Source organism: Saccopteryx leptura, chromosome X (assembly GCF_036850995.1).
Source record: "Saccopteryx leptura isolate mSacLep1 chromosome X, mSacLep1_pri_phased_curated, whole genome shotgun sequence".
Lineage (NCBI taxonomy): Eukaryota > Metazoa > Chordata > Mammalia > Chiroptera > Emballonuridae > Saccopteryx > Saccopteryx leptura.
In genome coordinates, this window is record NC_089516.1 from 41,892,954 (window position 1) to 41,913,625 (window position 20,672).

General features: G+C 41.6%; 1 protein-coding gene across 2 annotated transcripts; it reads right to left on the reverse strand.

Annotated features, from left to right (window-relative positions):
- Window positions 1-13,599: 13,599 nt before the first annotated feature.
- On the reverse strand, window positions 13,600-20,104 carry LOC136385431 (diphosphoinositol polyphosphate phosphohydrolase 3-beta). Of its 2 annotated transcripts, XM_066356320.1 has the most exons (2): window positions 19,299-20,103; window positions 13,600-14,744 (listed from the first exon to the last, which is right to left on the reverse strand). In XM_066356320.1, coding segments are annotated over exons 1-2 (495 nt in total). In that variant the 5' UTR covers window positions 19,793-20,103; the 3' UTR covers window positions 13,600-14,743. The 2 variants fall into 2 exon arrangements, with proteins under 2 accessions (XP_066212417.1, XP_066212418.1); XM_066356321.1 differs by lacking the exon at window positions 13,600-14,744 and having other exon boundaries at window positions 19,298-20,104.
- Between the last annotated feature and the right edge of the window lie 568 nt (window positions 20,105-20,672).

Below are 20,672 nucleotides of genomic sequence, written 5' to 3' on the forward strand. Positions count from 1 at the left end.
AAAACAGTATCATGGTTTCTCAAAACACTAATAATAGAATTACCCGATGACCAGCAATCCCTCTACTTGGAATCTACCCCCAAAACTCGAAAACATTAGTACTCAAAGACACATGCCACTCTTAAGTTTATCACAGCATTATTCATGATGGCTAAGTCATGAAAACAACCAAAGTGTCCCTTGATAGAGGATTCGATAAAGAAGATGTGGTTCATATATACAATGAAACACTACTCTGCTGTATGAAATGATGATATGTTGTCATTTATAACAATATGGATGGACCGTGAGGACATTATACTAAGTGAAATAAGGAAATTAGAAAAAGCTAAGAACGATATTTTTCACACATGGGGGGATAAAAAACTGAGACTCATGAACATCAATAAAAGTGAAGTGGTTACCAGGGGAAAGGGGCTGGGAGGGATGGGAGAAAAGAGGGACATACATATCCCATACATAGGTGGTATATTAAACTGAGACTCATAGACACAGATAAAGGTGCAGTGGTTCCCAGGGAAAGGGAGATGAGGGGCAGGGAGTAAAGAGAGCCAAATATATGGTGATGGAAAATGATTTGACTTTGGGTGATGGGCACACAACACAATGAACAACAGTTCAAATGCTTTAGATATGTTCACCTGAAACCTATGTACTTTTATTAGTCAATGTCATTCCATAAAATTTAATTTCTAAATAAAAACAAAACTAGATGAAATTGTATATGATATTTTCAAATATTTTATCAAACTAACAAGTATAATAATATTGGTTGACAGCTTTAATATTGCTGGATGAAATCGGGAAAGAAAAGAATGCATGTAAGAATTCAAATTCCTAGCTCAAGCTCTACATAAGTGATATGAAAACCCCTAAAGGTAAGATACAAAGTATGAGCCATGAGGAGCTATACTACACTTCAAAAGAACTACTTGAGTTTTCTACCTCATATAAGCAGAAATCTGGGAAATATATGTGGGAATGGATACTGAGCATGTTGGATAATGATTAGAGGAACCCAAAATTGAGTCAAATTTATTTGCTATGTGCTCACTAAGCTGAGATTCTGCATTTAACATTCTGGCTTGAGGAGTTAGCAAGGACTTTAAAAGTTTGGTTTGTTGGCTGAGACATGGTCCAATAGGAGGCCCACAGTGAATGAACTGGAAATTGTGAACCTACTTTTGTTCAATGTAGATGAAAGTATTCAAAGACTTAGGGAGATTGTAATGTTAGTCATTTAAGACCTATTCACCCACACTGAGTAGGTCCTGAACCCATAAATTTCACCAATAGTGTGAGAAATAAATTTGTGAGAGGAGCCCCAGAATCCTTGAGGAGAAGAGCTCTATGATTGCTCTTCTCTCTACGGCAGACCTCACAGTAAGAACTGCAGCAACTGAATTGGAAAACCTAAATGCAATGGGAATAATTGGATCCAGGGATATCAGAGGCCAAAGTGGTGCCACTCATCCACCAAAGGTAAAATGGGTATGGTTAATGTAATGGACAGCAGAGTCAAAAAACAGTCAGAATAGTCTGACTCATACAGTCTATGGCATTGGCTAGTTCAGCATTGTGTTCCTTCCAGTGAAATTGATAAAGACGATGACATTTATTACAACATGGATGGACCTTGAGAACATTATACTGAGTGAAATAAGTAAATCAGAAAAAGCTAAGAACTATATGATTTTACACATAGGTGGGATGTAGAAGTGAGACTCATGGACATAGATAAAAGTGAAATGGTTACTGCGGGGGGAGGGAGCATGGGGGAGGGGGAAGGGAATGTGGACCAGGGGGACTTAAGTGAATGGGGATGAGGGTGGGATGGGAAAGGGTACAGAGAGGGACAAATACAAGGTGATGGAAAATTATTTGACTTTGGGTGATGGGTATAGAACATATCAACAGTCAAATGCTATAGAAGTATTCACCTGAAACCTATGTGTTCTTATTGATCAATGTCAGCCTGTTAAAGTAAATTTTCTAAATAAAATTATACAAAAGAAAGGTCACTGAATCTTATTTGATTTTTTTATAAGCAGAAATGTTCCAGGGCAAGTGAACAAAAGTCTAATCTGGATCATAAAAAAACAACAACCCCCCTCCCCAAAACAAACAAACAAGCAAAAAACCAGAAGGTCATGACTCCTCAATCAATTTCTAGTTTAAAGGTCTAAAATCGCTTGGACTAAGGGGAGACTGACTACTCTTGAGAAAGTGACCTGTTACACTGCTAAAAACTTATTCTGTTAATCTTTCTTCCATCCTTCCCTACATACCTAGACTCCTTTATCAGATTAACTGTGCATTATAGAAAAGAAAATATTCAGACCTCTCAGGGACTACTGACACTGAATCTAAGGTGTCTCAGCGACCCTCCTGCCAAAGTAGGGACTTACTGATGTCAGGTGATCAATGGAGCTTGGCTCAGCTATGTCTTATATTGGGGCCATTGGGCCCTCAAACCTATCCTGAGGTTATTTTCCCAGTTCCAGAGTGAATAATTTAAATAGATGTTAGCTGCAGTTAGGAGAATCCCCACATTGGTTTCCTGACCTGTGGAGAATGCTATCATGTTGAGACGGGCCAAATGAAAGCCACTGAACTATTTCTACCTAGGAAAGTAATAAGGCAAAAGCAATAGTACATTCCTGGAAGGATTGCAGAGAGTAGCGCTACCTTCAAGGACTTGAATGATGCAGTGGTGGTGATTCCTGTAACGTCCCTATTCAATTTGCCTATTGGACCTGTGCAGAAGACACACAGATGGCTCTTGGAGGATGACAGCTGATTATCATTAAGCTTAATCAGTTGGTGCCTCCAATAGCAACTGCTGTACCAGATGTGGTTTCATTGTCTGAGCAAAGTGGTATGTTGCTATTGATCTGGCTTTTTCTTCACAGATGTAAATAAGCTTCTTCAGAAGCAGTTTACTTTAGATGGAAAGACCAGCAATACACCTTCACTGGTCTACTTCAGAACTATATCAACTCTAGCTCTATTTGTAATTTATTTACCTGGAATCTTATTCACGTTTTTCTTCTACAAGATATACTAGTCCATTATATTGATGACATTGTGTTTATTGGACTTGTGAGCAAGAAGTAACAACTACTATAGACTTAGTGGTTAGATATTTGTGTTCCAAGAGGTGTGAAATAAATCTGACAAAAATTAAATAGTTTTCTACATCAGTGAAATTTCTAAGGGTTCAGTGGTATTGGGCATGTTGGAATATCCCTTCTAAGGTGAAGTGTAAGATGTTGCATCTGGCCCATCTTATAACCAAGAAAGGGGCACAATGCCCAGTGGGCCTCTTCAGATTTTAGAGGAAGAATATTCCTCATTTGAGTGTATTACTCTGGCCCATTTTCTGAATGGCTCCAAAAGCTGCTATTTTTGAGTGGTGCCCAGAATAAGAGAAGGCTCTGCAATGGATTCAGCAATAGACGGCTGCTGTGAAAGCTCTTTTGCCATAATTAAGACAAATGATCTAGCAGATCCAATGGTGCCGAAAATGTCAGTAACAGATAGAGATGTTGTTTGGAGCCTTTGGCAGGCCCCTCTAGAGGAGTCATTGCACAGGCTCTTAGAATCGAGAACAGCTGTTGGCCTGCTACTAAGCCTTAGGAAAGAGTCAAGATATTTATGTCTCATGTGAATTCTCACCAAAGAGTGAAATCAGCAAAGGAGAACTTTTATAATCAAGTGGATAGGATGACCCCTTCTGTGAATACCAGTCAGACTTTTCCCCCAGCCACCTCATCATCATTCAATGGGCTTACAAACAGAGGTAACCATAGTGGCTGGAATGGAGGTTCTGTGTGAGCTCCACAACATGGAGCTCCATTTACCAACACTCACCTGGCGATGGCTACTGCTGATGTCCTATGTGGAAGCTATAAAAACCAAATAAGCCTCACAATGAGTTCGTAATATGACATCATTCCCCAGGGTGATTAATCAGCTACTTCATGTCAGGTGATTCGATCAGACAGCCTTCATCATGGTAGAGGCAGTGTTTTAATATTATTTTTCTAGATGCTTCCTCTGGATATAGATTTGTTTTCTCTGCATACAGGTTTGCTTTCTCTACATGCAGCATTTCTTCCAAAACCACCATCCATGGTTTTACAGAATGCCTTGCCACCATCATGGTCTTCCATATAGTGTTTCTTCTGATCAAGGAACTCATTTTATAGCAAAAGAAGTGCAGCAATGGGGCCATGCTCATGGAATTTACTGGTTTACCATGGTTCCTACCATCTTAAAGCAGCTGGCTTGATAGAACTGTGGAATGGAAGTCGCAAGACTCAGTTACATAGTCAGTGAGGTGACAATAACTTGCAGGGCTGGGCAAGATTCTCCAGGAGGCTATAAGTGCTCTGAATCAGCATATAGTACATGATGTTGCTTTTCCCATAGCCAGAACTCATGGATTCAGAAATCAAAGAGGGAAAATGGCACCAGCTCTACTCACTGTTTCTCCTAATGACCTGCTAGCAGAATTTTTGTTTCCTGTTCCTGCAGTCTTGTGCTCTGCTAGCCTAGCGGTCTTAGTTCCAAGGGGAAAATTACTTCTTCCTCCAAGCGCTATGATAATAATTCTATTGAACTGGAAGTTAAGGCTGCAACCTGTTCATTTTGGACTTCTTTATTCCTCTGAATCAATAGGCAAAGAAGGGAAGTTACTGTGTTGACTAGGGTGATTGATCCTGACTACTAAGGGGAAATTAGACTGCTACTCCACAATGAACAGAAGAAAGAGCATGGGTAGAATACAGGATATCCCTTAGGGCACCGCTTATTACCATGTCCTTGATTAAAGTAAATGGAAAATTACAACAACTTAATGCAGGCAAGTCTACTAATGGCCCAGACCCTTCAGGAATGAAGGTTTGAGTCACCAAAGAAGTCAAGAACCACAACTAGCTGAGATGCTTATTGAAGGCAAAGATAGTATGGAATAGGTAAACGAAGAAGGTATTTATGAATACCAGCTGTGATCATGTGATTAATTACAGAATAAAAGAAATGTAATTGCTATGAATATGTATATGTATAATATATATCTCTATCAGTATCTATCTATCTATATCTCTCTATAATTTCCATTCTTTTCTTCCCTTTGTTAATCCCTTATCATGAAAGATACAATATACTCACTTTATATTATACTGTTTAAATATTGTTAGATTGGTTGTTATGAACAAGACAGTTAATAACAAGTGTTGGAGAGGCTGTGGAGAAAAAGGAACCTTCATTCACTGCTATAGGAATGCAAGTTAGTACACGTATTATGGAAAAAAGTATGGTTGTTCCTCAAAAAATTTAGAATAGAACTACCATATGACCCAACAGTCCCTCTACTGGGTATCTACCCCCAAAACTGAGAACATGGGTATGTAAAGACACATGCATCTCCATGGTCATCGCGGCATTATTCACAGTGGCCAAGACAGGGAAACAACCAAAGTGTCCGTCAACAGCAAATTGGATAAAGAAGATGTGGTGCATATATACAATAGAATACTACTCAGCCATAAGAAATTATGACACAGTGACATTTACGTCAACATGGATGGACCTGGAGAACAATATACTGAGTGAAATAATAAAAAAGCTAAGAACTGTATGATTTCACACATATGTGGATATAAAACTGAGACTAATGGACATAGATAAAAGTGAAGTGGTTACCAGTGGGAGAGGGACATGGGGCAAGGGGACAGGAGGAGGAGGTGGGAAGAATGTAGAAAGGGACAAATATAAGGTGAGGGAAAATGATTTGACTTTGGGTGATGGGTATACAACATAATCAACTGTTCAAATGCTAAAGATATATTCACCTGAAACCTATGTACCCTTATTGATCAATGTCACCCTGTTAAATTGAATTTTCTAAATAAAATTTAAAAAATAAATGAATATTGTTAACTTTGCAACATAGTATTTAAGTTATGCAATTTGAGGAGAAGGGAACACATCATTTAAGGACTTTGCATCCTCTTCTGTGGAATGGGTTAGTGTGTTTTTCGCTGGTCCCAGGAGAGTTGAATCAAGTTAGGTTAAAGAATAACCTTATTATTGTTTTTATTTGGAGATTAAGTATGGTTTAAGGAGATGTGTATGAATGCCAAGCTGACAAGGGGTAGATTTGTGATGATTAATTTTATGTGTCAACTTAGAGGGTGTTTTTGGATGAACTTCAGTGAAATTTGTGTAAGAAGATGCCTTCCATGAAGTGACCAGGCCACATCCAAATAGTTGAAGTCTGAATAGGACAAAAAGACATACACACAGGAGAGAATTCTCGGCAGATAACCTGCAGACCTCATAACATACCATCCACTCTTCTTGGACTTTAGGCTGCCAACCTTCAGGCTGCAACTGCAACACTGGCTTTCCTTCATCTCCAGGTTGCCAGCCCACATTGCAGATTTTGGATTTATTAGTCTTCATAACCTATAAGCTAATTGTAAATCTCCTTCTATATAAATATGCTTTGAGTTCTGTTCTTCTGAAGAAACCTGAATAGCGAATATGGTAACCCCTATGATCTTAGGGTGATTATTGAATATAACTAGAGGACAAATAGGATGCCTTTCCTTAACCATCATAAATATTGCCTTGACTAAATTCACCATGGTCATAGTATCCATTGTCTTAAAATAGCCAATAGTAGGCATGAACTCTATGACCCAGTAAATAAGAAATCAAAATAAAATTAAATCTTTAAGTACAAACTGGGTTGAAGAAATGGGACCCCACAGACACCCTCCATACCTTTATCTAATTCATACAGCCCCAGGTAAATTAAAACAAAGCCTTCAAGGATTGAAATCCATTATATAAGACTTGTTTAGAGAAGAAGTGATTATTATTCCCACTGTCATCTAACAGCCTAATTTGTCCTGTTTTTCAACCTGCAAAGAATGAATGAGACTTCACAATGGATTTCCTCAGCTTTGATTCTAGGGCTCTTATCATTAAGGTCCCATAACTAATATTATGGAAATTATTGATTCTATCCAATTAGCAATTAGAGATGCCTATCTTTGACACTGTCAAGAAACTGCTACTGACCCTCTCAGGAACTTTATTAAAACAAGCCCAACATCTTTTAGAGCCTTTTGAGTTCTGGAAGTAACATATTCTTCAGTTAAAAATTTTACTTTAGACCATTTATGCTGTTACTTGAAAGAAGCCCTCCTTTAATGGGTCTCACCCCAACAAAAGGTTTTAGGACTTTTTTCAAATTGTCGTACTATTAGTGTCACTGCTATTAGTGTCAGGGCCATCTATGATTTTCCTAAGTTGATTATGGCTTCTGATGCATGAAACTGCCCTACTACACCCCATGCTTTACAGGCATACCTTGGAGATACTGTGAGTTTGGTTCTAGACCCCTGCAATAAAGTGAGTATAGTGTATAAATTCAATGCCATAATCATGATTGTTGCTGCTTTCACAATTGTCCAAACTTCAGGCCGTCATCTTTGCACTGGATACCTGGGCCAATGTTTGTCTCACCTCTGCAAAGTTTAGAGTCTAGGACAGGGGTCCCCAATCTTTTTACACAGGGGGCCAGCTCACTGTCCCTCAGACCATTGGAGGGCCAGACTATAAAAAAAAACTATGAACAAATCCCTATGCACACTGCACAGATCTTATTTTAAAGTAAAAAAAAAACAAAACGAGAACAAATACAATATTTAAAATAAAGAACAAGTAAATTTAAATCAACCAACTGACCAGTATTTCAATGGGAACTATGCTCCTCTCACTGACCACCAATGAAAGAGGTGCCCCTTCCAGAAGTGCGGCGGGGGCTGGATAAATGGCCTCAGGGGGCCGCATGTAGTTTGGGGACCCCTGCTCTAGGCCATTGTCAATGGCCTGGTTATCTTGACATAAATTCCTTATCCAAGATTGTCCCTTTTTTGGTAAAGACTCTGGGAATCTCTTGCCTCATAGATAAGAAAATAGAAATCAATGTCACATATGTCTTTACTTATACTCAAGCTACAATACAAGGCTTCATAAAGACAGTTCTTAGCCCCTTCAGAATCCCAGACATTGTTGATTGTAACTAATGCATTCATTTAACTTCTCAGAACACACAGTAGTGGACACTCATTTGATGGAACTTAAACCTTCCTTACAGACTTCAGGCTACAGACCTCACAAAGCAACTTAATGGCTTAATAAACCTGTTCAAGTTCAATTAAAGTAATATGGTAGCCTGAACTGTGGTGGCTCAGCGGATCAAGTGTCGACCTAGAACACTGAGGTCGCCTGTTCAAAACCCTAGGCTTGCCTGGTCAAGGCACATATGGGAATTGATTCTTCCTGCTTATTCCACCTTCTCTCTCTCTCTCCTGTCTAAAATAAAAAAAGAAATACTGTTTATTTTAGCAACCAAACAAGAGGGATGAATAGTAAACTGTCTGTCTCCAATGGTCTTTTTGATGTTTGTCTGCTGATAGCTTTTAACCCTTCCTTCTCATTCTTCCCCCTTGGCTCTACATCTGGGCAAGCTAATAAAAACCCTGGGTGCTCTCTCATTTGTTGCCACAGGGAGTTTCAAACTATGCAAGCTCCTGACTGCACATTAGAACTCTCACATTAGTCCCACCCTTTAACCACAATAAAAATTCAAGCCAGTTAGTTTCCTTTTCTTGTTCTCTTAGGAATTGCTTTGGAAGCCTGTCCTGCTCTCCTCATAAAGAACATTATACTTAGTAAAATAAGTAGTCAGAAAAAGCTAAGAACTGATTTTACACATACGTGGGATATAAAACTGAGACTCATGGACATAGATAAAAGTGGAGTGGTTATAAGGGGAGGGGACATTGGGGGAGGGGCTGTTGGAGAGGGACATATATAAGGTGACGGAAAATAATTTGACTTTGGGTGATGGTTATACAACATAATCAACAGTTCAAATACTATAGAAACGTTTACCTGAAACCTATGTACTCTTATTGATCAATATCACCCCATTAAATTGAATTTTCTAAATGTTAAAATCTTTGAATACCTTCTTGGTTTGTAAGTGGCATCAGTCTCAACATCTGAAACAAATTTTGGATAGGGTCTATTGTATATCTTCAGAGCGGCCACAACTGGTGGCTTGTGTTTACAGAACAAATCTTTAGCTAGATATCTAAAAGGAAAGTGGAGTTGTAAGGAAATGGATCCTCCATGATGGCCTGGTGCTCTTGCAAGTATCCATATAGGCTGCAACTGCAGTTACGCTGAGTTTTGCTTAAATGCCTTGTGCCCTCCCAGAACATGAGAAGATGGAAGGCTGTAAGGAGCTGCTACAAGGCCATCCCCTACACACCTGTCATCCCTGGGAGCTTGTCACGAGACAGTTTCTCATCATCTACCAGTGTCTAATGAAGTGTAATGCCGGTGGCCAAAGCCAGACAGGTCCACATTGGATTCAGGCAGACAGTAGAGAAACTGAGGAGCCAGAAAGCACTGGGCCATTCCTGTTTAATAGATTCTTGCAACAGCAGATGAGCAAACAGGCAGGGGAAACGGCTTCTTAGGCAAACAGCAAAAATGGCCCCTCACAGTGGTGGATAGGCAATCACCATCTGCAAACCACGTTGAGCGCAAGCACCCATAGCCTTACACAGACTATCCACACATGGCACTGCCACGTGCTCATGCACTAATCAAGCAAAGTGCTTGCAGCCAGTAAACCAGTGAGCAAGCCTAACACAACTGCTTTCCAAACATGGGGCTATCTGTCCTGTGCCTCCCAGGGTAAAGTTGTAACATATAAAAGCACTCAACTGAAGTCTAGGTTTGGCTCTTCAGTAATGGAATATCCCAAAACTTGTGTTTCAGTCATGTCGACTCTTCTGTTTCTGCGTTGTCTTTTAGGGTATGTGAATAAGGACCTGGGCAGTTGGCATCTTTGCCTCATTCTTCTTTGCACTGTGTATATAACCAATAAGCTAAGTCTAGAAGCAGTTCTGTTCATTGTATCTTTTTTTTATTATTATTACATTTTTCTTTTTTTCTTTTTGAAGCTGGAAACGGGGAGAGACAGTCAGATAGACTCCCACATGCGCCCGACCGGGATCCACCCGGCACGCCCACCAGGGGCGATGCTCTGCCCACCAGGGGGCGATGCTCTGCCCCTCCGGGGCGTCGCTCTGCTGAGACCAGAGCCACTCTAGCGCCTGGGGCAGAGGGCAAGGAGCCATCCCCAGTGCCCGGGACATCTTTGCTCCAATGGAGCCTTGGTTGCAGGAGGGGAAGAGAGAGACAGAGAGGAAGGGGGGGTGGAGAAGCAAATGGGCGCTTCTCCTATGTGCCCTGGCCGGGAATCGAATCCGGGTCTCCCGCATGCCAGGCCGACGCTCTACCACTGAGCCAACTGGCCAGGGCCTGTTCATTGTATCTTTACCAATTGAATTAGTCAGGTCTTGGCCTTGCCTTGTCTTCTATATGTGAATTTGTTACCATATATTCCAGATTGCTATATGCTTTTTATCCATAAAACAAAATAATATAATTAGCATACTTGTATTTATTCAAAAGTTCTTAAATTGAATAAATAGCAAGGGCTTATATTTTCAAATCACTTGTATTTGGGAGACCTTCAGTGAATTATCAAATGCAACTATGGGGCCAATTCAGCACCTAAGGAAATATCTTATAGTATTTTATGAGGCTAAGATGTTAGGAATAATTAGTTCCTAACCTGGGAGGTTCTAAAAAATGGGAACATGATTTATATACGAAATATTCTTCCCAATAAAGATAAATATGAGTACAGACCACAGTTTTATGTTGTCTCATTTTTCACATTTTCCAGTAACAAACACCTGGCAAAATAATGGCAATGTATTTTTTTTTTTTTTTTTTGTATTTTTCTGAAGCTGGAAACGGGGAGAGACAGTCAGACAGACTCCCGCATGCGCCCGACCGGGATCCACCCGGCACACCCACCAGGAGGCAACGCTCTGCCCACCAGGGGGCAATGCTCTGCCCCTCTGGGGCGTTGCTCTGTTGCGACCAGAGCCACTCTAGTGCCTGGGGCAGAGGCCAAGGAGCCATCCCCAGCGCCGGGGCCATCTTTGCTCCAATGGAGCCTCGCTGCAGGAGGGGAAGAGAGAGACAGAGAGGAAGGAGAGGGGGAGGGGTGGAGAAGCAGATGGGCACTTCTCCTGTGTGCCCTGGCCGGGAATCGAACCCCGGACTTCTGCACGCCAGGCTGACGCTCTACCACTGAGCCGACCGGCCAGGGCTGGCAATGTATTTTTGACAAGCAGAAGGTATGACAATCATTTATATAATACACATGTTATGAGTACCTGTGGGCATCATATTCCAGGCTCTGTGCTAGTCTGGGCCCCCAAGCCATGGGACCTCAGAGTTTAGGTAGCAACATTCAGGATGATAAGTACAATATAATTGTATAAGAACTATGAAATATGGCCCTGGCCGGTTGGCTCAGCGGTAGAGCATCAGCCTGGCGTGCGGGGGGACCCGGGTTCGATTCCCGGCCAGGGCACATAGGAGAAGCGCCCATTTGCTTCTCCACCCCCCCTTCCTCTCTGTCTCTCTCTTCCCCTCCTGCAGCCAAAGCTCCATTGGAGCAAAGATGGCCCGGGCGCTGGGGATGGCTCCTTGGCCTCTGCCCCAGGCGCTAGAGTGGCTCTGGTCGCGGCAGAGCGACGCTCTGGAGGGGCAGAGCATCGCCCCCTGGTGGGCAGAGCGTCGCCCCTGGTGGGTGTGCCGGGTGGATCCCGGTCGGGCGCATGCGGGAGTCTGTCTGACTGTCTCTTCCCATTTCCAGCTTCAGAAAAATACAAAAAAAAAAAAAAAAAAAAAAAGAACTATGAAATAAAGCAGTGGGCACCTAGGAAGGAGATCCAAAAGGGCTTATTAGAAGCAGTGTTGTTTACAAAAGTAGGGGCTATAATTTCCCCCATTTTACAGAGGAGAAAACTGGAGCAAAATAACTTGGCAAAGGCCACACAGATAGTAGATGGTAAACCCAGTTTTGAGCCATGGCCTGTTGGGTTCCAAACCACTATTTGTTTTTACTTACAGCCACCACCTACAGTTCTGTTCACCTGGATCTGTTTGACTCAAAATCAAATATATCTATACCTATATTTATATATAGGTACATAGTTATATCTAGATATATAGATATAGGTATATGTATAGATATAGATATATACATCTGCTAAATTCATTGTAAACTCAAGTTAAAGAAACAAATCTAGAGAAAGATTAATAAATTTTTTCTGGATTTTTTTTTCTGTTCCTTCTAACAAGGAAAGCTTGCAAGTGAAAGCTCTGCCCAGCTGCAGGTAGTAAAGGGCTATGAAGTAAACATTTCATCTTCCTTTTTCCAGGAAACTATTGTTTCTGGGGAACTGCTTGCTCTCCGGATTGGGACACATATAGATAAGAGTGGAATGGGCAGCTTTAGCTTCACAGACCTTCACACTTATGGTATTCATCTTCCCTGGAGGGGTCCAACATGCTATTCTTTGTGCCTTCTCCTCCTTTTTTTTTTTGTATTTTTCTGAAGTTAGAAACAGGGAGGCAGTCAGACAGATGCCCGCATGCGCCTGACCAGGATCTACCCGGCATGCCCACCAGGGGGCGATGCTCGGCCCATCTGGGCATTGCTCTGTTGCATCCAGAGCCACTCTAGCGCCTGAGGCAGAGGCCATGGAGCCATCCTCAGTGCCCGGGCCAACTTTGCTCCAAAGGAGCCTCGGCTGCGGGAGGGGAAGATAGAGACAGAGAGGAAGGAGAGGGGGAGGGGTGGAGAAGCAGATGGGCGCTTCTTCTGTGTGCCCTGGCCAGGAATCGAACCTGGGACTCCTGCACGCCAGGCCGATGCTCTACCACTGAGCCAAACGGCCAGGGCCTAGTGCCTGCTCCTTCTTGATCCACAAAAAATGTCAGGACAGCCCCAATGTCTATTGATTCCAGCACTGCTTCACTGACTGATCTAGAAGGTTCTGATCTTTACAGAATTCTAAACACAGTCCAAAACTAAAGGAGTATCTGCAGTATGAAACAGAAATTGTTTCACTGCAGTTAGGAATGTTGACTTACTTTCCTATTTCATTTACTTTCAAATATATCTTTAGTCAATGAATGTGCAACTAACAAGTCTCCTGCTACTATTCCCCTTTAAAAATCTATTTAAAAATGGTATTTTGTGGATTTTTATAAAATTCTATAACTTGCTCCTTGAAGACTTCACACCTTTGATTTTTCACATTGATACGAACTGAACTGTAAGTGTTGTCAAAAATCTTAACAGAATATGAGAATCTATTCCCATTTTCTAATAGATAGAAGAATTTAACTATTCCTATTTAAATGAGCTAAATTAAAAGAAAGAAAAACCCTCCTAACTCTGGTTTGTAGCAAGGGAAACACTAGCCACTGCGGGGTATGTTGCCCGTCTTTTTTGGCATTTGACCTCTTGGGCCAGAAGTGGCACTCTAAAGCCAACATTTTCTAAGCAATAGAAATTTTTTTCTCTTCCTTTTTTCTTTGTGCCGTACATATTAACTTTAAGAAGAACACTGATAACTTTTAAAATTAACTTTTTATTATGGAAAACACCAAACATATAAAAGTAGAGAGAAACATATAATGGACCATCATTTAACCATCATCCAGCTGCAATAATTATCGAGGCCAATCTTGTTTCATCAATATCTACAATGCATTTAACATCCAGACTTAATATTTTGAAGCAAATTTAAGACATCATTTCAACTGTAAATGTTTGAGAATGTATCTCCAAAAGATGAAAACTTGTTTTGAACATGACCACAATACCATTATCCCAACTAATATCAAATATCGTCAATTTTCAAATTATCCAGGATGTCTTATAAATGTATTTTACAGTTTAATCAAATCAGAGTCCAAAAAAGATCCACATGCTACAATTGGTTCATATGTCTCTTAAGTCTCTTTTAATCTACAGGTTCATCTTCCCGCTTCTTTCTTTCATGCAGGCCACACATTTACTGAAGAAACTGGGTCACTTGTCCTGTAGTTTCCTACAGTCTGGATTCTGCTGACATCATCTCTCTGATGTATGTTTCTCTGTTCCCTGTATTTTCTACAGATTAGGAATTACGTCTAGAGGCACAGTCAGATTTAAGTCCAAAATTCTGGCAAATATATTTCACAGGTGTAGTGTACTAATATCAGGAGGCATATAATGTCTCTGATGACACAGACATATGAGTAAAAACTTTTGCTAATATCTCACAGATGCCTTGAAATCCTTGACACCAATGTACAAAAGCCACATTTATGTTGAAGAGCATTTACTATACTAACATCAAATTATTAGGTGAATGCTTTACCACACAGTATCATTACAAAATATTACTTAAACAAATCTTCAGTGACGTCTGGTATACTAGATATATAAAACAACTAAGCAAACAAGCTCCTTGCACTCGAGGTCATAGAAGCTGGTGGGAAATATACACACATAATCATAAAAGCACAAAAAAGGCCATAAGTGCCAAATTAGAAGTCTGTACAGATACAGTGGTAGTGCAACAATCTGGAGAATTGTTATCATAATAAACAGTGAAGAAGTGTCCAAAAGCATGGGATGAGCTGTGTTGTTGACAGTATGAAGGAGCTCACCTGTGCTTCACAATTCCATTCATCACTGGGTTCACATACTTGATTCTTTCAAAGTAAATCTGAAAAAAAAAAATCCCATTAATAATTTCATATGTTAATCAATTCCTCTAGTCAGCAAATATTTATTGAGGCTCTATTATGGTTCATTAACCACTTTTTATTGGAAAAGCCTTCAGTGAATTATCCAAGGCAGTTCCGCTGTGAGGCCAGTGAGAGCCTGAGGGAGTAACAGATTGTTCCAGCTAACATATGAAGCTAAGAAATCAAGAATACACTACTAATAGACATTTCTAATCTCTGAATCAATGACAAAGGTCTCCAAATGTTAGCTACTGTCCTAGTCTCTGCAGATATGGGCAGGAATCAGGCTGGGTCCTAGTCCTCAAAGAGTTCACAATCTAACAGGCCACCAGTCATTCAGAAAATAAATGATGCTGAAAATATTTTCTATTTTGTTTGTTGCTTCCACAAAAGGAACCCTGAAAAATGAAACTCTGGCCAGCTGTTAATATAGTCGTCTCTAAAGCCACATTTCCAGCTCCCTTTTCCCAGAAAATAACTATTGATGAAGGAATTGCTCTTTCTTAACAATTGAACTCCACTGAATGGGAAGTGACATGAGCAGCTCTAGCTTCAGAGCCCTTTAAATTGTATGTCCCAGAAGTTCCTTCTAATTTTGCTGTTACTTTAAAAGATGCCTGTTCCTGCTCTTACACACACACACACACACACACACACACACACACACACACACACACACACACACACACACAACCTCAATATTTATTTAATGTTTTCTAAACATAAAACTGTTGAAATCTTTAGTTTTCTCAAATGAAAAGTGACTCCCACATGTCTCCTTAAAACTTATTTTAAAGAATAAGTAATTATACAGTTGAGGAGAAAACAGCCTTAAAAAATGATGAAATACATTTTTATCTAATTTCTGAAAGTGTTAATTATCTTTGATCAATGCACTGTTTTCTGAGAGGAGTATATGCTGAAAGATTTCACTGTACATTTTGAGTGCAATCACCACATTAAGTAATGCACAAATACTATGTAATGACTCGCTAAGCAGAAAATACTAGCTCTGTATTAAACTTTTGGAGGATGGAGGTTAGACACCATTCCATTTGTTATCCTCTGTGTCAACTGTTTTAGTCTGAATATATTGGATTTATCTTTCAAAATGAAAGGCTTTTTAAATTTAATTCTTTTTGTAGACTGAACTCCAGAAGCATATACAGTTAGAACTACCCATTTGATTTTGAACACTTAACACTGTGATAACTGTAAAATATTCTGCTGCAATTTAGAAATGAAAGCCTTGGAAGTTTTACAAATTGTATAAATTGAAGATATTTGAACAATCCAAATATTTCTGAATAAAATACAGCAAATACAAGCTAACAACTCTTAAGGGTTGATTAACATTAACACTGCATTTTTTCACATTTATCAATACATAGCATAAAATTCAAGACATAGTGCTATGCATTATTGTCTCTAAGAATGCCATGTAGAAATTAAACTTCCCAGGTATTTGTGACAACATTTTTGATAGAGGCAGTTTTATGTTTGAAATGGTCACAAAGCAATAATTAATTTTCCTTGCAGTAAGTAAATTTCCTAGTCTATATGCACTTAAGAAAATTTCACGTTATGTAGAATATCTATTAGTTGACTTGGATTGTGGGAACAGAAAGGTCAGCTTTCAGGTATTAAACTTGTTTTTTAAACATCTTTCTGTACAATTCTATGGTGTTCTTAGGGCATATTCCTAGAACTGTTACAAAATGAGAAATGCACCCCATGTTTATGGCAGCATTGTCCACAATAGCGAAGATCTGGAAACAGCCCAAGTGTCTGTCAGCGGACGAGTGGATTAAAAAGCTTTGGTACATATATACTATGGAATACTACTCAGCCATAAGAAATGACGACATCGGATCTTTTACAATAACATGGATGGACCTTGATAACATTATACGGAGTGAAATAAGTAAATCAGAAAAAACTAAGAACTATATGAATCCATACATAGATGGGACATAAAAATGAGACTCAGAGACATGGACAAGAATGTAATGGTACCTGGGGGGAGGAGGAAGGACAAAGGGGGTGTGTGGGGAGGGGAGGGGCACAAAGAAAACTAGATAGAAGGTGATGGAAGACAATTTGACTTTGGGTGAGGGGTATGCAACATAATCAAATGTCAAAATAATCTGGAGATGTTTTCTCTGAACATATGTACCCTGATTTATCAATGTCACCACATTTAAATTAATAAATTAAAATAACCCCCCATCTTTCTGTACAAAAAACCCCATTATTTTGAAATACATCAGATAATTCTTCAAAATTTAGAATATATTATGTAATTGACTTTTATTTTTATTTATTCGTTTACTTATTTATGAGAGAAGCAGGGAGAGAGAGACAGGTACATCGAACTGCTCCTATATGTGCCCTGAGTGGGTAATTGGACCAGCAACATCCACACTCCAGGATGAGATTCCAACCAACTGAGCTAACTAGCCAGGGCTTATTTTTATTTATTTATTTTTAGAGACAGAGAGAGAAAGGGAGAGAGAAGGGAGAGGGAAGGGAAGCATTCATTTGCTGTTCCACTCAGCGCTGCATTCATTGGTTGACTCCCATGTGTGTCCTGACTGGGAATAAACCTACAACCTTGTCATTTTGGGATGCTCTTAACTCACTGAGCAAACCAGGCAGGGCCGTAATGGACTTCTAAAAGCTCTTCTTTTTTATCCTGATCATTTTGTTGACAACATTTAATTATTGTTAACTACCATATGTACTTTATTTAGATATTTATATATCGCAAAGATCTTATTTTAAAAACAAACTTGAAAAATTCAATTCTACCAAGTATTGTGTTCTTTTTAAAAAGCTAATTTGTAGAATAACAACGGAAATGAATTATTATTCAGTTATACCTATTACTGATCTACAGAATACATTTAAATTACGTTTTATGTAGAAAATATCACCCAACCATTCTCTCTTAACAAAGTACATGCTTTCCCTAAACCATACTGAGAGTTTTAGCAGAATCAAGAGGGATCTAAACTTTCAATATTTAATACAGAGTGCATACCAGTGACCTCCCAAAAAGTTGAGTGACACAAAATACCTATCAATAATGATTAAGAGATATGATATATTCTAGGTTACCTTAAAAATTACAAATCATATTTCCACCCCAATACCCATTTCAGGAAGTAGGCTTTAATTCCACCTACTGCCTGTCATGGCTGAGTGGAAGAGAGAGAGTTCTAGAAGAGAGACCTAAGCATTACAGATGGGAGTATTGATGACAAACAAGTATCCAAGCAAATGTAAGAGTTTTAAATTCAGCATGACAAAAAATTGTCACATGAGACAAAATATTTATTATAAATCTTTAAGAGGGATTGTTCAGGTGCCCTAACACCTTTCAAGTCTCCAACAGCTGATTATCAAGAAAGATGCATTACTCAGTTGTGATGTCATCACCATATAGAGCCCATTCCTGTGGTTACTGGTAGTCAGGAAGACTAACTGGAATGCTGAAAAATTCAAATATGTGAATTAACTTTCTTTCAAACACCAGCTTATGCTGAGAAAACCATGGCTGCTCTAAGGGTATTGAGAAAGGGGCAATGGGTGCTGAAAATTGAGTGTGCATGCTACGTCATACTCTAGAAACAGTTTTCCTGATAAGACGCATGGATGTGTTTGACTAAGAATACCTTCCTGAGAACTATCTACTCTATAAAGTAGTATTTTGGTAGAGTTATTCTATAAACTCTATTTGGTCTAACATGGGGAATGGTCATTTCGAGTAAGCAGTCAAAACTTACCAGCTGTGAACAATTTTTTGCAAATCAAATCACGCACATATAAAGAAATTTCTGAAAAGAGCCAATTAGATCGCATTTCTGAAGATAAAATTATTGTCGAATACAAGAGCACAAGATGCCAAATTTCTTAAATCATTTTTTAAAATTCAAAACCAATCATTTAAACCAATTCCTACCACAGCAGGGCTTGCTGACAAGGGCTAATACTGCGAATGAAGAAACGACTCAAGAAAGAAAATTAATGAAAAATGCCAGACAATCAAGGTGAACAGATTTCAAATGCCTTCGGTACAAAATCACAAGACTGGTACCAAAAATGCGCACACGCATACGAGCGCGCGCGCACCTCGCACACATGCTCGCGCGCGCGCGAAAACACACAGACACACACACACACAGACACACACACGCACTCACTCACACACACACACACACACACACACACACAGGCTGGATGAGCAGCTGAGGCACCTTTAAAGAAAACCCATACGGTTTAGGCATTCTGAACTGTATTAAACAGCGCTACCAAAAAGCGATTCTCAAAGCATCTGAGAAACATGCAAATTGCCCGAAAACAGCGCCTGGCAACTGAGACAGTTTGCAAGCGTGATTCAGAGGTCTGGCAAGGAAACAAAAGGAGCCCCCCTCCCCCGGGGAGGCCGCACGGGGCACAGGAGGTGCGCCCGCACTAGGTGGTGTAGGGCAGGCGGAAAGCAGAGGGGTCTGTGCAGGAGCGGTACATACTAGGGGTCGCTCCCGGGGTCGGACGGGGCCACGGAGTTTCCATTGGTGGGGGAACCGCCCAGCTTTAGTTTCTCCAGGTATTCGGCATGCACGGGCTTGTGGCACTGGAGGACCTTGATGGCATCTTCGATTTTGAACCATTCTCGCTTCCTCCCAATGCTCACCGAATCTTCCCAATCCTCCAGAATCTCAGTGACAGTCAGGACATACACATAGGTCCTGTGCTTGCGATCTTGGTTCTGTTCGAAGACGCCCAGGAGCCGGCCTAACTTGCCCCTGACCCCCGCCTCCTCGTACACCTCTCGGACGGCCGCGCCGCTCGGCTCCTCCTCGGGCTCCATGCCCCCGCCCGGCACGATCCAGCGGTCCGGGTACCGGCTGCTGCTCACTAACAGCACTTCGTCCTCGCGCTCGCTCCGGAAGCACAGGCACGCAGCTCGCTTCTTGAAGCCCTCTGGGTCGTAGGTCCGCGTCTGGTTCGGCTTGCACTTCATCCTCCCAGCCGCCTGCTCCCGCGCTCGCTGCTGCTCGGGCCGCCGCCGCCGCCGCCGCCGCCGGAGGAGGTGCTGCGGGAAGAAAGGGCCGCGAGGGGCGTGGAGAGGACGCTCTCTGCCCGCGAGCCCCTAGACTAAGACAAGACCGGCGGGGGCGGGGGCGGGAACGGCGAGGACGTCAGTCAGTCCGCCCCTCCGCGGCCGGGGTCCCGAGTGCGGACGCCTGCGTGGAGGAGGCGCGTGGCCGCCGCCGCCCACCACCGCCGCTCTGCACGCAGCCCACTCGCGGCTCCTGCGCGCGTCGCCCCCTCCTCTGCCGCTCCCGCAGGGTCCGGGAGGTGAGGCGCCTTCGCGTGCGCGTCCCTTTCCACGTGCGCGTTCCCGCCGGAGGGCGAGGGGCGGGGGCGCTGGCGGAGGACGGGCGGGGGTCTCTGCTCCCGCAGCACAGCGCCTCGGGCCCACTGCGCAGGCGCCCCGCACCTCTCGGGCTGGGAATCTCCTTCACGCGGAGTTCAATTCACCGCATTGTGACTGGGCCCGCACTGTTTCCACGTGTGCGGTGGAGCTAAACGTGCCTGCGGCGCTGCGGGACGCTTCTCCTCACTGCCCACGAAACACGCAGGCGCCCATTCTCCACATCGGAGGGTCAAGTGCATCTCCATCATTGCCCATAATGAATGGTACCGGCCTGTTTATTATACTGAGGCCCGGGTTTGTCAAAGGATCCCTGGCGTTCTTGGATCAAAGTCTTACCTAATCTGCGCTGAGTCATATCTTGCAGTTTTATTTCTACAGCACGTTGTTCACCTCGCCGGGCACCTTGGCACAGCCCGTAACTGAACCTTTTCTTCAAGCCCTGTTCACATCTTACCTCCCCTGT

Coding starts and splice junctions, on each gene's coding strand:
- LOC136385431 (XM_066356320.1), bottom strand. CDS start 19,792: ATGAAGTGCAAGCCGAACCAGACGCGGACCTACGACCCAGAGGGCTTC.